Raw genomic sequence first — 17,578 nt, forward strand, 5'->3', positions numbered from 1 at the left:
CTTTTATAAAACCACTAAATGAATAATTCATGAACACACCTGGTCACGCGTAAATTGTACAAAACTATGTTCACCCGGTTCACAGTACTGTAGATTTCCCAGAATTCATTATGCTTTGTATCCTCGAATATACCTGAGTGAAGTCTACCATATCTCCCATGTGTAGACAAAGTCACAGACTATTTATCAAAATTTGAAACATACTTTTATGCACACCATTCTTCTCAATTGTCATTTTAAATGATTTGGAAAATTATGCATGATTGAGAGAGGAGATAGCATTTTGTGAAATTTGCCACAGATTGTGTCCTCAGCCATACAGAATAATGTGATGGAAAGTAGGGAGACTAGTTGCACCTGTTTTATGAAACAAAAGGATATTGATTTTTTGCAAAGGAAGTGACAAAAGAAATTTGCATGCTAAGTTTTATCAGAGAATGACCCCTTCAGTTCGTCATAACTTGCTGCCAAAAGGCATGGCATTTGTAGTACTAAAGAATATGATTTTTCTTGTTGTTTAGCGGTTATTTTGAAACTTTCACTGATATATCTAAACGTACTTTTACTAGATATTATTTAAAATTATTCTGATGCTGCACATTAGTGCTTACATGCAGAAATGAAAAAGTTTTTAGAAAAGTAACCTTCAAGGATACAAATCATAGAGAATTGTGGGTAATTTATTGTACTGTGCGGTTACGCAAAAGAAAACAGCACATTCGCTTTGTCAGCTTACAATAGAAGCTATCGTAACATAATCAAATGAAATTCGGAGCGAAACCTAAAAGCAAAGACTTTTACTCCAGAACTCAGAGGAAAATGAAAATGAAAACTGAAACGAAAATGAATTCCATTTTGCGAAAAAAATATCAAAATCAATATTAACAATAAAATGTAAAAACCATAAAATCCACATATATCGAAATGAAAATGAATTTAATTTTAAAAATGAAAATAATTCTTACTTTGAAAAAATCAAAATTTTAGTGAAATCTTATGTCAAAATCGCCATTAAAATAAAAAGTGAATTTCATGATAACGTACCATAAAGTAACTATGCAATTTAATTTAAAATAAAAATGACAACGAGAGGAATTGTCAATTTTGTAATTTTGAGTAATCATTCAAAATACTTTCATGGACCTCCTCCGTTACTGTATAGCAGTGGAAAGACATATAACTTCGTTTTTTAGGCTGTGGTAAAAATATGTGGGGGATGACTTGTGGCAGAATGTGTTCAAGTGTCAATACTGATGCATGTCGTACATCATTGTACTGCATAGCTGATCCCTATGGATGTTCCTGCAGTGCATCATATGGAGGACTGGACTGTGCATCAAGTAAGTGACATTGTTACACCAATTGTGCACGTACTGATTTTGAATTTGTAAGATACGTTTCTTGATCCCAATATCGGTTCTAATTTACTTCATACATTTTAGTTCTGTTATTGGTAACAAAGTTTTTCGTCACCCCACTAAATCTTCTTCGGCAAGAATTAATAACTTAATACGGGTGAAGAATGATGCTCGATGCTCCACGGAATCTCACTTCCACCACAATGACGACCGAACAATATTGCAGAAGTCATGCAGACGCAGTGATCATATGCAAGCATCATGTTGTCTTTTAAACGAGTGTGGAAGCCGTAAAAAACACAGAATAGAATATCTTTATCACCCAAAATAAAATGTTATGAGAAAAACTCTTCCAGGTTTGGATCGAATAAGTTTAACCATGTATCTGCTATCAGAAGCTAAACACGATCGTATGGTTTGAATCAATCAAAGTAACATCATAATCCACTATGAATCAAAGTAACATCATAGTCCACTATATGTATTTCAAGGAAAATTTAGCTCTATTTACTAAAATCTATAATTCACTTTGTAAAGTATCGTAGAAATTACTACTTATACATTGATCTGTCGACAGATTGTCCTGATGGAAAGTACGGCGCTGGATGCACACAGACATGTCATTGTGCCAATGGTTGTAATAAGGCTACAGGTGAATGTGCCAGTGGTGGTTGTGAGCAGGGATGGAGTGGACCCGAATGTCGTAGTAAGTACCAGTGTGTGTGTTGTGTGTGTGTGTGTGTGTGTGTGTGTGTTTTAGGCCAATCAGCACACTTATTTTATTGCTCTTGATACATGCAGACGTCGACATGTCACTGTATCAATGATTGTGATAGAGCTACAGGTGAATGTAACAGTGGTGGATGTGAGTGGGGACGGGGGGGATCAAAATGTCACAGTGAGTGCTGGTGTACTCTTAAAACCCCTAACTTACAAAAGAAATACTGTTCAATCATCGAAGAGATGTACTTTGATTCTCGTTAAATAAGCTATCTTGTCTTTGAAAATATCACTATTTCAAATCTTGGTTTGGATTTCGTTGTTTAATTTCGGGTGATTACGCGTAAAGTTGTGGCGGCCATATTTAATTTGCAACTATTAGTTATCAAATCTAATTTGTGCGTTCATCGTTATTTTGAAAAGTTCTGTTGTCACACTTCGGAAACATTTTTATTTCAAACCGTCTTATCGAAGATGATTTTTACAAATTTAGCAACTGAAGATTTAGTAAAATGTAAAATACATTATCAGACATTGCATACAGTCGCAGGGCAATAATTTTACGGAATAGACGGACGTTTTCCAGGATGAAAGTAGTGCACACAGATAGTGAAAGACAGACAACCTCTGTCGTCCCGCCAATCGGAGTGATAAACATGCCAATTACATTATCGCTTCTTATCGGGTTTGACAGGGGGACCTGTCAGTTTGAATTTACTGAAAGCCAAAATGTTCCGTTTAGCAACTTCAGACCAGTGTTGTCAAGCACGACTCGGAGAGTTGTGCCAATGTTCAGGATAACTGACAATGAAATCATGAGGTGAATGAACAAGAGGTCCATTGGCATATGCGCTTGATTTATTGATTGGCGTTGGTTTACATTTGATGCTATATCGATGAGCCGAAGGCCAAAATTCTGCATTTTATGGATGCAAACCAAAGGGTGAAATGTAGGGTAACTTCATTCGTGTTTATGTAGATCCATAACGCTTTACGTTTAACAACACTTCTTTGACTGTTGTATATTACTTTACTTTGATACCATTGCAAAAGTCAATTCATATTCACATTTAGAATACATGCATACATAGATACATAGATAGATACATAAATAGATACATACATACATACATACATACATACATACATACATACATGGGAGTCATCACCATTATCGTCATAAGCACCAGCAGTAGAGTAGGCAACACAATGTGATTGTTTTTACTATAATGTGTTATAAATTTTTCATCGAACAAAACTGTGCTTCTAAGCAGCAAGTATTTACATATCATATCATGTATACGTCATGGCGATTAATTCTACAATTTGTCATCATTTAATTGTATTACAGTCTCTTAAGTATATTCCATGGTTCCCTTTGACCTCAACATATATTTGTATGTAAACTTCAGGTGTGTTATCAGAATAACAGGTCAGAAAGAGCATGAATGCTTTATAAGACCGTATATCAAGAACAGCCACATTGTTTTCGTCCTGCAGATTCAGACTCACATATATTACAAAATGGAAATTCTCGTTTCAGTTCCTGATTCATGTAATGATGGTTTTTTGGAGAACTGTGTGAGTACAAGTGTCACTGTAAAGACAATGCAGCTTGTGATAAAACAACTGGGGTGTGTTCGAACGAAACAGTGTGCTCCAGGTTGGGTTAATGTAAATATTACTGACTGCCAACAAGGTAGGTGTCTTTCACAGGGAAACGTTCGTCCTGATTTAATTCTGTAATACCTAACACTTCTAGCTTTAAATGTACATTGACATCTCGAAATTTAACCGCAACTTTCTATAAAGACACATAAAGGTAGGGGACAAGCTAAAGGTTCCAAGACAAGAAATTGACCTTTTTAAGCTAACTATTCTCTAGTGGTTAATAAGCTCAGAACCCCCGTAAATTATATATTTTCGGAAAGCCTAGATAAAGGGAAACATTTTAGTTACCACAGTGTCACAATTGTTAACATAACTATCACATGACAGGTAATTTTCATAACCTTTCAAAATCGGTTTTTGTGTTTTGTTTCAATGCTTTGAGATATGTGGCCGAAATTTGTGTGAGTGCAAGCTGTCCTAAGGATCTCAGAATTTTTTTAAACGTTCTGAAAACAATTTTTATGCCAGAAAAACTACCAGAGCGGTGAATTAACGCAGGTTGATTTCTTTAAAATTGTGCTACAATAAACTAAGCAAGTTATAAAAAATCTGAGACTCCCTTGGAAGAGCGTTGCGACAGTTTTATTCCAGCAAGATTGAGTCAGATAATATGAAGTATTGAGATAAATATAATGAAAACAGATTTTTGAAAGATTATGCAAATTACCTGTCACGTGATTGTTATGTAAACAATGGTGACACTGTGGTTACCAAAATGTTTCTCTATATCTAAGCTTTTAGAAAATGTAACCCTCAGAGAATTGTTAGATTAAAAAGGTCAATTACTTGTCTGGGAACCTTAATTTCCTCTCGTTAATGATATGAACCTCCATTCTTTGTGATTGCAAAAAATATGCTTATTCTTAATATATGGGTATTCCAGATCAGTACACTTTAATCGATCATCTTAGTGAAAGTGTGTTTAATTCTTGGAATATTACTAAAAGGGCCACTTTTCTGTTACAGATGGAAGCCCTACGATACGGTCCATGTATAGTATCAAAGTAAACCCTGGTGAACAAAGCTCTATTTTGTGTACAATTAGTGCGACCCGGCCTCACCGCCTGACGATGTGACACTAGTTGATCAGTTTGGATCTCATTTCACAAGAACAAGTCATTACGTCACTGGGATTTACCTTTCAACAAGTAACTTTAGTGATATAACTGTTTACCAGGGCCTGATTTTTACTTGTAGAGTTGGCGACCATTCAAAGGAACTAACGATATCCAATTTATATGGTAAGGAATATTATGTAGTTTAACTCAATAGAAGTGAAAAAGAAGACAATAGGAGCACTATACACACATTGACTTGTCATGAGGGTTAACATCATCATGTAAACATTTGTCGCTCGACGATCTGAGAGTCGCCCAAATCAGTCACTCTCACGAGGTGGAAGCCGAGGGAAACTCTCAGGCTGAGGGAAAACAGGCGTATGTTGTAACCCGAATATTTGTCTTCAGTCAAATACACTTCGTTAAATTTCTTACAAAAAAATTCGAAAGTCCTCTATTATCACCGTCTCTGTCCCAAAGGCACAAGCATCTTCTTGATGTGCATGTGTACATGTGTTGACTGCACTTTCACAGGTACCCAACAGCTGTGTGCTGAACTATTAAGCAGTGGACAATTTTGAAACTGTTCACAAGTAACCGATGGTCGTTGCCAAAATGATGCATATCACGTGACCGTAAATGAACGAGTCACTCTTCTAAGAGTTGGGACGAGATGTTCTACAACAGAAAATGCCAAAGTGGCAGAAAGCCATAACACGTTTAGACAGTGTGCTCTATTCCGTAATACATTAAACGTTTGAAAGTGTGAATTTTACATGTCTTTACATCAAACTATAGCCAAGCAAGGAGACAGTAGCTTGCGCCCGAACCCACAACTGTACCTATGCCTATTTGTGCTAACATAGTAGTGCCCTCGTTTCTGATCTAAAAATTCGTTCATTTTGATGCTTAACACACACATAGCCGCGCAGATAAAGTAAAAATGTCATAAACAACGTACACTAAACATTCGAAATCATTCTTTAACCAGTCTTAATCTTAGCTCGATAACAAAAAACTTGAAAATAAGATGATGTCAATATATCATATGCTACCGGTATTTAGCATTAAGATAAGTCCATCTGTATAATCAAAAGAAATGTCAGCCACACCAACGCACTATTTCACAGCTGAAATAGAGATACCGTATTCGTCCAGTTGCAACACTGAGTTGTCCCTTAATCAATTACTTGGTCATTACTGCAAAACTGCTCGGTCCCTTTGCATGTGAAGACGGGCCTACCTTTAACTTGAGCATGTTTCCAGAGTAGAAACTAAAGCACGTTTTGAACGTTAAAAAGTATCACCTTACACTATTTATTTATTTATCTATTTATTTATGTAGCTATATAGTTACGTATATTGGTCTAAGTACAGAATTTTTGTACTGGCTTGTTTCTCACATTGCTTTGAGCGAACTTATCTTTAATTCAAACGGAAATTAAAAGTTATCTCTGAACGTTCACGAAATCGTGCGACCAGGGATTCTGCGTAATTGATGAAGTTTCTGAGTCATTCAGAGTTTGATTTCTATTCAAATGATATGATTTCTATTCAGCGCTACCGCGTTTCTCAGAATCGAATGCACAGTCGTCACTGTGGGGACATTTCATGCAACCGTCACCTGGCAGAAATGGGAGGAAGGAATTGACTTCGGCGATGGACCTGTGGAGGCTTACAGTGTTTACTACATTAAAACGAGAGCTTCTGGTGATTGGAATCTGCATAGAAAATTTCCAGTGACTGATCCTGGTCAGACGGTTTATAGCACAGACATCTCTGGCCTAGACTGGTCGGCTACTTACAATTTCACAGTGACTGTTAAGAGACCTGGCAACAAAGGTGAAGGCAGCAAAGAAACCATAACCCAAAGCAACGACACAATGTGCAGGTAATTGAATAGGTTTTACATTAAAACTGTTAGCAGTCGTTGGACCAAGTGTTTGACTAAGTTTTTATTGTGCGGTCTGTTCATTGTCATAAGCCATGAAAGGATTATAATATGCTTTTCATAAACATTTATTTATTTAGAGGTATGTTATATATGTATAAGAAACTAAAGTGCTCGATGCCAAAGCAGCATTACAACCACCGGCATAAATTTCTTCAAGTCCAAAGTAATAATATATGTGCCTTGTGTCGTCACTAAAATTGGCTCCGACCATCGTAACACTGCACATATTTAGATCATTCTATACGGTGCTCGGTAGTTTAGAAATTCAACAAATAGTATGTTTTGGTGGCGAGATTTTGAGACCAATTCAGAATCTTTACGAGCGTGGCTTTGTCAGCATAGATAATCTGCAGTTTTTCTGATAAAAAGGTGTGAACTGATGAAAATGATCCCGTTTTTTCAGTATATGATGTAGTCGTCTGCAATGGACACATTTCTCTGACGTTATTGCCATGAATTTGCAACCTAATTGAAATTCTTATAATTAACATGATGAAGAATATTCATCATGTATAACTTCAATTGTAAAAAATTCCATGTACTACATTAGTGATTAGGAAAGTGTCAAATTTCTTTCATCAAATTTTGTCATGTCCTTCCAGACTCGTGTCCCTTATTAGGAAAGTTCGTTAATATGCACATTAGCTAATAGGTGATGTAAAATGCTAAACGACTTTCATTACTGTTATATCAAAGTGCATATCAATGTGTATAGCAAGTTTCATAAACTTTGATCAAATTTATCAAGATAATCACTATTAGGAAAGTTAACAAATATTAAAATTTGTTGTTAGATAGCTTGACGTAAAAATGAAATTGATTTTATTTACGCTTGTATCCATGAACTTCAATGCACACAGCAAATTTCATCAATTTTGGTCAGCTCAATCCAGATATATGTATCCTCAATTAGAAACATTCGTTAAATCTGTAAGTAGTTGTTAGCTCGATTAGTCCTGTCAATCTAAGCCAAAAAGAAGCTCAACCTATAGGAGTAATTGCAATAGATATCATTTCTTCATCATGTGTTTTTGGAAGGTCTTATAAACGGTTATGTCTCTTGCCGAAATGCTTTGCCGACTCTCACGAGGAAGCCTCTAATGGCAAAGAGCTCATCAACTTTTGAAAAACAAGGTAATGGGTAAAGGTAGAAATGGGAGGGGATGATGTTACAATGCAGCCACGGCTGTAAAACAATGAAGGGTACAGTTGAACTCTCTTCAACATGACCAACTGATATTCCAAAGATGTGTTATTCACAGGGCATGCCAGTCGTAAAGTAAATCATAATATACCGGCACACATATATAAATTTGTAAATATTATTTTAGGACAGAGGCCAATCAATACGTATTGACGTGTTTTTACTCTGTTAATATAGAACCTACACAAGGGCCGACGATTAAAAGTGTCACTTCAACAGATCCAACGAAGATCGTCGTCGAATTTGAGGTAGGATAGGACGTATATTCACCTTTCATTTACTTTTTAAAATAACATTTGAGGGAATTTTGAATCATATTCAGTCAAAAGATAACGGTTACCTCAACATCACTACAATATTTACTTGAATTCTTATTGTATTTAAAACATAGCACACTGGTCTTAGCATACATGTGTATTCAAATCCTTAGTGAATGCCTCATCATGAAGGTATTAACGAGATTTTAAAATGATATCAACCTGTATGGTCTTTGTATTTCAAATAATGCGTGGAAAACCGGCGATGTTTCTGCTAGGTTGACAACTCGTGCAGACAAATGGCTTATACAAACCATGATAATGTCTGACACAATTTAATTTCAACGTTTTTAACTTTAAATGCAAAGTGAAATACAATCTCAGGTATCACTCTCAGGTACCTGATCCTTATGCAATAAGATGCGACTCTGGATTCATCAGGAGTTTTCACGTCAAGTTTAGAAAAGCAAATCAACCGGATGGGTATACGGAGAGAGAAGTAGAAGACGGTTCTGCCCGTTCACTGACAGTGGACAGATTAATGGCATACACAGAGTATGAAATAATGTTGGCATTTTGGAACAGAAATTATCTAAGTCCCTGGAGTTTACCTTTCTCAATTACGACTGCAGAAAGTGGTAAGCTAATCAGATTTTCTTGTGAGTGTAGCGGCACTTCCAGCAGCAAAATTAATCTACCGACACACTTTTTCACGTTTACGCAGAATCACAGGGGAATCACATCCCCCAGGAGAACGTATCAGCAGTTTGTTGTCATAAAGCGTATGTGACCTTTATGAGGGATCGATGACAGTCTTTTTAAATCATGCACTCTTTCAAAGTATCGATAATTAGCAGCATCTTGGACGAATAGAGATCACTTTACTTTCTTCTATTCTGATGTTAATTAGAATAATTTTTAAAAATATTGCTTACATTCGTCTTCGGTAACGATGTGTTTGCACAGCATCTGCAATTTAAAATGTCTTCCGCAAACAAATCATTTATACATGATTTCTTTGTTCAAGTGCCAACGAAACCTAGAAATGTAACCTTGTGGCCTGCAGTGTACGCCATGGAAGTATCATGGTCGATACCTGATCCAGCCAATGGTGTGGTTCTGAAATACACAATAGCATACTGGAGAACAGGCGAAGCATCGAGTCGTCAAGAGGAGGAATTCACCGAAAACCTACGTGATGTGAATACACATGTCATAAGCAACCTTACATTTAGAGTTTTGTACAGTGTCCAGGTGAGAATGTTATTTTAATAAGGAAACCAGTGTATGTACTCTCTCATGTTTTGGTGTTTTATATTGAAAAAAAAAACATTCTGTGCGCACTCTGTTAAATCTTCGGTAAATGATCAATTCAGATTGATCTTTCTTTTTTTAATTCTTTTCATTGCCATCAACACTGTAATCAATCTATATTTCATATTTTTAAAGGTACAAGCATTCACCTCAAAAGGACCGGGAAGTTATAGTGATGTTGCTTCAGCTGAAACAATAGAAACAGGTGAGAAATTAACAGGAATTCGTATGTATGCCATCATCCAATACCTTCTAGCGAAATTCTTGTGTACGCAATAAGTCTCTATCTTCTGTTAAGCTTTCAACCTTTCTCGTTTGACTCGTTGTCGTCGCTTCTCTTAATCCATGTATCTTTGTGGCTATATGTCTACCTGTCTCTGTCTGATAAACTTGCTGACCTCCACAGATCTCAGCAGATACTCATACTCTCTCTCTCTCTCTCTCTCTCTCTCTCTCTCTCTCTCTCTCTCTCTCTCTCTCTCTCGTGCGGCGGTGGGCAACAAGAATAGCTATTTTCTTTATAAGGAATTGTGTATTGCTTATGAATGACCTGCGTTGATATTGCTTCTAGTTTACACAAAAAAAGCAGCAGTTGGTTATGTAGGTTCCCGTTCAGTGTATACCTCTCTCTTTATCATATGCAGTTCCGCGCATACCAAGCGACCTAGCCGTGAGAGATGTTACCGACACCAGTATGGAATTAAGCTGGTCACCTCCTTACCCATTCAGTGGTGCCATCATAAAATATGGGGTAATGTCAAGTCTATTTGCTAAATTAAACTTGCGGCTAAATTTAACTTGTATTTTCCTTTTTTAACTGGCGGAACATTGAAAATCATTATTTATATCTGATTCAACGAATATATGGAATAAGTGCAATTGACAGACAACATGTCTCTACATCTTACGTAAACTCAATGCCTTTCAATGAATATACAGCTGTTCTATGCTTGGGTATAGTCCTTATATACGTTGTAAACCACACGAATACATGTACATACAAGTAAAACGCAGCTTCTTGCCACAAAAGGTAGTGTGACAGGTATTCTCTACCCTTGCTCATTCTAGATGCCTGATACCACCGCCTAAGAAGTGGTTCAAGATCACCCATTTGCTGTTGTCATTTTCAGTCTGTAATTAAGACCTTGTAAATTATTTAATTCTCATCTTAAAGGATACTGATTACCTGACCTGTTTGGTGACATCGTTCGTTCTGGCAGGGGTTCATATGCATGGAAATATCATTTGGGGACACTACGTTGGCCGTGTACAACACAAAATGCCCAATTGAATGTTTTATTTCCAGTGGTAATAACATATAGTTATCTATGATTTGTAACGATTAGATTATATGATATGATGTTTGGAGGCTTTTTTAAATTTTAGGTATGGTACGAAGCAACTAGATCGGTGTTCAAGGACACACTGATGAAGTCTGTTACTCTGTTCCTGGAAGGCACAGATAATTCGCTGTCAATGGAAGATTTGAGTCCTGCAACATTGTATAAAATCGGAGTGAATGCAAGTACTGCTAAAGGGTTTGGAGATCGAGCGACTGCCTTGATATGGACCGAGTTTAACAGTAGGTGTTTTCAAACACAGTAAGGTGTTTACAAGTTATTTTTCCATGACTAGGACCGTTCAAATTATTGCACAATAATTAGCGGCAAACGAATCTGTACTCACATTTTGAGATTAGCAAGAACATCAATTTGAGATAATACTGTGTGGACCACTGTCTGCTATATCATTCCTTCCTTAGATATTCAAATGTTACTCCAACGACTAACTTCCTGCAACCATCCGACTCGAGATTTATTTTAAAGGATACTGCATTTTGTTATGAAATACGTCTTCCTCCTGCCGCTTAACCTATTGTTAATAAGGGTACTTTCCTTTCAGCCAATCCATTTGTTACATTATTTTGTTTAAAACTGCAACATCGTGGAGCATTCATCTTGCCATCGCCGAAACTAATATCTTCTCTGTCGCTAAAAATAAGTTATTTAAGAGGATAAGAAAAACGTTATTCCAGACATGTACCTAAGATTACTGACAACAAGACGTATGATTGTCTCCTAATCACGATTGTTTGTTTGATTGTGTTTCAAATGTACATTTGGAATTTAAATATTTTGGTAAAAACAGTTCAAATTTATAAAAAACAGCGAAGGAAGGAGTAACAGATTGCTTTGAGACACCTATGCTTAGTTATCCAGCCACTCTCTTTTAAGGGAGGAGATTTAGCCGAATGTTTCTTGCGATGATATCTTTGCTTGGTGACTTGGTGCCATATGTTGTGAGATCGAATCAGATCGAGAATTTATTCCAATATGTAAACTGGTCGAGTGTATGTCTTACCGCCCCGTGGTTCTCATATAACGTGATAATTATTATTGTATGATGATGACTTGTATTTTTCAGTTGATATCTCAGAAGTTCTACCAAGAAAAGAAGCGAACACAAAATTTGTTGTGAAAAATGATAACAGTGTAGAAGTAACGTTACTCCATCCACACAAAGATTCGGAGATTTCCGAAGACACCACATTGATGTAAGTGTTAATATCGTAAGCCGTGCTCATAAAGGTCCATTAGTTAGTGTCTCTTGCCATGTAAAAACTAGTGTCGGGTGCTCTCACACTTTCGTTGCTAAAATTTAATGGTCTGAAACAGCAAATGAATTTTCCAATCAAATAAGTATTCATTTCTTGTTTAGATCATTCCCCAATAAATCACTGAGTACATTATTACGATTGATGTATTTAGAGTGGGTAGTGCAATGGGTGTTTTGAAACTTCCCAAAACTTTTTAAAGCGTTCAAATTAATAAAAACCCTCATATTCCAGTGAGTACATAATAGTCCTCGACCATGATAAAGTCACTGATACAAGAAGAAAAAGATCTATTGATACCCTACAACTTGGGGAGTACAGTGATAAAGGTCCAACATACTACATCACAGCATCGATCCCTCTTCAAGATTTACCAGAGACGTTTATCATCGGTGATGGTGCTGTTTATGGTGGTTACACCAATGTTCCATTGACCACAGGAGGACAATATGACGTCTACTATGGACTTAAGAGTAATATCAGCACGGTAAGATACTCGTTGTTATTACAGAGGTTTTGACAATACCATGTAACCTCCATAAATGTACTAATCTCCATAAATGTAACATCAATCATAATTGAAATAAAATGCATCCATATGTGTGATGAAAACACAACCATTATTGTAAAAAATGGTAACCATAAATGTAATAAAAATCATCCATAAACTTGTCAACCATAAATAAATATATTTGTCATCGCAATTAAAGAATTAGCCCTCAACTATTTATCTATGTAATAAAAGAAAGCAACTCCACGCATTGTCCATATCTTAATTCTTTGCGTTTAGTGTTTTTGTGTATTTTGAAAGTGTATTTTACGTTTCACTGATTTGGGTATAGAACTGATTGGCAACAGCGAGACAGCTGAAATCTGCGTGTCAGTGCAGTTTCTACTCCACAGTAGAGAGACTTTAAAACACTACGATCCTTTAACGCTGTTTTTCGAACATTTGCCATACTTCTTTAATCTGTCGCCTCAAATTCATCTTCAGTGAATAAATTGTGTGGAAAAATTGATAAATAACCTGTATTCCTATGTTGTCCCACTTGAAGTAGGTTCCTTCACTAGGGTGCTAATGTTGTTATACTGTGTTCAAGAGAGTGTTAGAATTGTGTTTTCTAGATTGAAATCTGATATATATGTTCTCGTCATGTTTTGTGTCTTAAGTTTCTGTTATAAGGTTGTATATTTCTCTGCTGTTTGTTCTGAGTCGTCTGTCGTAAACTTTGTGTAGTGTCACTGGTTGACGAGCTATGACGGTTCCTTATTATGTCTTCATTATAGTGTCTTGAAATTCTGTTCAACTTCCTTTATCAAACGGTTTGATCGGTATATCACCGTTTCTGATAGTGTTATCGTTCGCCCAGTTAAAGCGATGTGTTCGTTGCTTCGCTTCGATAAAGTTTGTATGTGCGATGTGTGATAGTGAGCATGCGTGCGTGAGTGCTTCACGAACTCTACAACGTGTGGAGCGGTCTCAGTCAGAAAAATGTAACAACTTAGCCGGCTATTGAACATTCTTTTTCGGGAGTGGAGATTTAGCCGAGCGGTTCTCTCTGTGGCCTCTCCGCTAGGCGACTGATGCCGTATGTTGTGGGTTCGAACCCGATTGAAAACTAGCCGTATTTTCTACCCTGGGTTGGTAGCTCTGCTGGTGGACAGAATTGTCCCCGAGGTTATCGTTCGCCCAGTTAAAGCGATGTATTCGTTGCTTCGCTTCGATAAAGTTTGTATGTGCGATGTGTGATAGTGAGCATGCGTGCGTGAGTGCTTCACGAACTCTACAATGTGTGGAGCGGTCTCAGTTAGAAAAATGTAACAACTTAGCCGGCTATTGAACCACTCTTTTTTGGGAGTGGAGATTTAGCCGAGCGGTTCTCTCTGTGGCCTCTCCGCTAGGCGACTGATGCCGTATGTTGTGGGTTCGAACCCGATTGAAAACTAGCCGTATTATCAATGTATTAATGTATTCGATTCTGTGTTTCGGAAAGGAAACCTAGTTTTCTGGAAAGTGTGCAATTACATACTAGTAGTATTAAAGTTTATTATTTACACAGGGCATTGATAGACAAATGATCATATATACAAGTTCAAGTTTCTTACATTTATGGTTGAGTTTTAGTACATTTATGGTTAATTTGTGTATTACATTTGTTGTTCCGGGTTATTTTGATGACTTTGAGTATTATTGGTTGGCTGTTTATTACGTATCCTTTGTGATTGATTTTATTACAATTATGGTTAATATTACATATATGGAGATAATTACATTTATGGAGGTTACGTACCTTGTCGTACTGATGACGTGTTCCGCATTTGGAGGGGTTTTGCAGCAACAATTAAAAAACCAAGACTGATCATGTAATTGGTGGTGCATGGACATGAGTGAGATATCGTGAGTCGCTACCCATGCATCATATCAAAATTAACCTTACATTGCTGAACAGTCTGGCAACTACACTGATATTTGGAAGATGGAATGCCGCCCCGAGCGCCTCTGATTAATTAATCTGTCCAGTCGTCTTTGTGGAAATTACATGGTGTAAACCCAGGGCTCTGAGGTCTATAAATATATTACAGTTTCTCTGATCGCAACGAACAATATGCAGCTACACAGATGGCCATCTGACGATACACCACAGTTAAAAAAACGCCATCGACGCGTTACAGCCTTGGAAAAGAGTTCTTGGGCACAGGCGAGAAGATCACAGGAAACCATGTGTCGCTGTGCAGAATTTTAGTTGTGAGTAGACTAAGTCAGAGCATGTAGTCACAATCAGTGCGGCCACCGAAAGGTTTTCTCAGTAATAGAGATGATTGTTAGCCAAACATTGTTAAAACTTTCAATTGTGTTTTCCTTATTCCTAACCCATTTTTTCTTGGACTTTTAATAGGAACTAATGTATCATTTGGATGACATCCCAGCGCTATCTTTTACGGGTAAGTATTACAGATGTCCGCTGTCGAATTCAGGAATTCGTCAAACATCACCTTCTAAAGATTACTTTTGGTAAAATGTAATTATTGTTCGATAAATATCAATTTCACATCGTCTTTGTGATCAGCAACCTAATAGAATCGCAAAATACACGAAATGTTCATTTTTCAAATCTAATTTCTTAAAGCCCATTGCGGACTTAATCAAAAAATCTAGAAACATATTTATCGCGCCGGGGTTTAAGCAAGCTAGTTTAAAATTCAACAAATTTCGATAAAAACGCGGTAAAATTTTAACCACAATATGAGATTATTATCAAACATACGTATGAGTCGATGTACATTACGATGAGCACAAATTTTGCAAAGTTTCCCAGTTTTAGAAATATAAACACTGGCATCCTTCAAAGGGTCTAATGTATACATTCGCCTTCTTCTAAGCACGTCTGCCAACGCCCAAAACAAGAAGTTCACCAACTGGTGCCATAGTAGGAGGCATACTGACTGTGGTGTTTATTGTATGTGCTGTTATTGTTGCAGTGTTCATTGTGAGACGGTAAGCATGTACGTTGTTTTTGTTTTAACTCTGGAAGGGTGCTTTACGTACTACATAGTAGCTGCTTTTAGCATCCTGCAATTCAGGTAATATAGTTGCCATTAGTGTATTTACGGGGCGCCTAGGGTTGTCATTCTATTTCCTGTTGAGTTTATTATTGTTGTGAGCTTAATACCTTAGAGGGCTCCTTCAATCGTATATGTGATAATGTATGTGTATTTCGTATATTTTCGCCGCTGCCTCCTGCCTTCTTTGTTTCTGCTTAAAGTTTGTGTGTACAAATTATTAATATGTCTCATTTGAATTTTTTCCATCATACTACTGTGACCTTATGCGCTTAAACTTTCACCCCGTGAGATCATATATCTATTTTTTCCAGGAGACGTTTGAGGCAGGACCACGAAAGTCCACAACAAGATGAAGTTGAACTCAATAAAAAGAGTAAACGAACGAAGGAAAACCAAGTCTATTCCAACGAACAAGGTAAATTTATATACCTAAATAACAGACACCTTAGTCATGTTATGTCATATGAAGGCACATGTGCTGTCTTCAGAATGATAATTTTTCCCGGGACTTATATATCGTCGTATAGAACGTAATGACGGCACAAATGTATGTTGCAAAAGCCATTTGCCAGTAATATATGTTTTATGTGAAGTCATTGTATTTGAAATTTCACATTTTGATTCACATCGGAAGTATTTTTAAAAACCTGCTTGTTACATGTATATGTGAGAAAGAATATTCAGAAACAGGTGTGATGTGAAAGTCCAATAATAGTTTGGCATTAAATTAGTTAAAAAAGTTCAATAATGCGAAATAATGAGAAATACTTGTGCAAATTTCTTGGGTCTTTAGGAGTATATGCATCTCTAGTTTTATATTGCAGACTAAGTTATTTATAAAGCTCCTCCTGAATAACTGGTTGTGATAGAATTGGCGGGGGGGGGGGGGCTTGCACAATTTCAGGCTGTTTATTTCTTATTCAAATGCTGTATTCTCGATACTTTAGACTGAGAGATACAAATTACAGTTAGAGAAAGATAACCAATGTAACCTTTTTGACTGTCAAACAGGGTATGAGATGCTTGAATTCCAGACCTAAGTTTAAAAATTTGTTCAAAGCTGTCATAGTATATTTAAAGCAAGCTGTTTCTGATAAAATACCGAAGAAGTGTACTGTCATTGCTTTAACGTGTTTGTTATATTGAACATGTCACACAACGAGCCAAACGCCGCAACGACAAATATGCAGAAAAAATATTCAACAAAAAATTAACAGACGAAATGGGAAACAGAAGCGGTAAAAAGGTATTGGGACATAATTTTAACGTGGCAAGATGACTTTTATGAGTCTTAGATTCTTCTTAATTCCAAACCTTATCAAATCTTTGAAAGGAAACGTGCCCAATGCTCTTGTTACAGTAACAATGGAAAAGATGGCGGATGTAAATCCCAAAGCCCAGGATGAAAATTCAGGCGACACTAACGAATACCAAATTATAAATATCCAGTCTCAGAAAGTTATAAAGGAGGAGACAGGACCTGGAAAGCAAGCAGAAAAGACGAGTGAAGAAGGTTTCTACACTGATACATTGGACGAACCTGTGAGTGGGACGATTTAATTCATACCCAATCGTAGGGCCCGCCAAGTGCTTTTCATTGATGCTAGCTTGTAATATGATCGAACTCCAGCTAACGTGTATCATTTTCAAGCACTGCAGAGAGGATTTACTTATTTATTTATTTATTATTTATTAATTCATTCATTCATTACGAACCCCGATTGGATCGATTCACTATAAACACGATTGGAACTTATTTGGGAGAATTGGATCGTTTGATTGTTCAACATTGTCAAATGTGTTAGGTGCCCTATAGCTGAAAGTTGCAATATTACAAATCACCCATAAAAAGTGTTTTGCAAAA

At 36.7% G+C, this 17,578-nt stretch overlaps 1 protein-coding gene across 2 annotated transcripts in view; it reads left to right on the forward strand.

Annotated features, from left to right (window-relative positions):
• LOC139138727 (receptor-type tyrosine-protein phosphatase S-like) overlaps positions 1-17,578 on the forward strand; it is a 40,427-nt gene that overhangs the window by 16,259 nt on the left and 6,590 nt on the right. Inside the window, exons 5-21 of one of the 2 annotated variants that reach the window (XM_070707238.1) lie at positions 1,194-1,364; positions 2,160-2,256; positions 3,622-3,777; positions 4,716-4,990; positions 6,366-6,698; positions 8,143-8,213; positions 8,620-8,860; positions 9,250-9,476; positions 9,672-9,741; positions 10,181-10,287; positions 10,923-11,118; positions 11,961-12,090; positions 12,385-12,637; positions 15,048-15,093; positions 15,532-15,646; positions 16,026-16,129; positions 17,075-17,256. In XM_070707238.1, the coding sequence (XP_070563339.1) occupies positions 8,764-8,860; positions 9,250-9,476; positions 9,672-9,741; positions 10,181-10,287; positions 10,923-11,118; positions 11,961-12,090; positions 12,385-12,637; positions 15,048-15,093; positions 15,532-15,646; positions 16,026-16,129; positions 17,075-17,256 (1,527 nt within the window). In that variant the 5' untranslated portion in view covers positions 1,194-1,364; positions 2,160-2,256; positions 3,622-3,777; ... (2 more) ...; positions 8,143-8,213; positions 8,620-8,763. Of the gene's footprint in view, positions 1-1,193; positions 1,365-1,935; positions 2,065-2,159; positions 2,257-3,621; positions 3,778-4,715; positions 4,991-6,365; positions 6,699-8,142; positions 8,214-8,619; positions 8,861-9,249; positions 9,477-9,671; positions 9,742-10,180; positions 10,288-10,922; positions 11,119-11,960; positions 12,091-12,384; positions 12,638-15,047; positions 15,094-15,531; positions 15,647-16,025; positions 16,130-17,074; positions 17,257-17,578 lie in introns of both variants that reach the window. The other variant, XM_070707240.1, reaches the window with a different exon arrangement.

This window comes from Ptychodera flava, chromosome 8, assembly GCF_041260155.1.
Source record: "Ptychodera flava strain L36383 chromosome 8, AS_Pfla_20210202, whole genome shotgun sequence".
In the NCBI taxonomy this organism is placed as follows: Eukaryota; Metazoa; Hemichordata; class Enteropneusta; family Ptychoderidae; genus Ptychodera; species Ptychodera flava.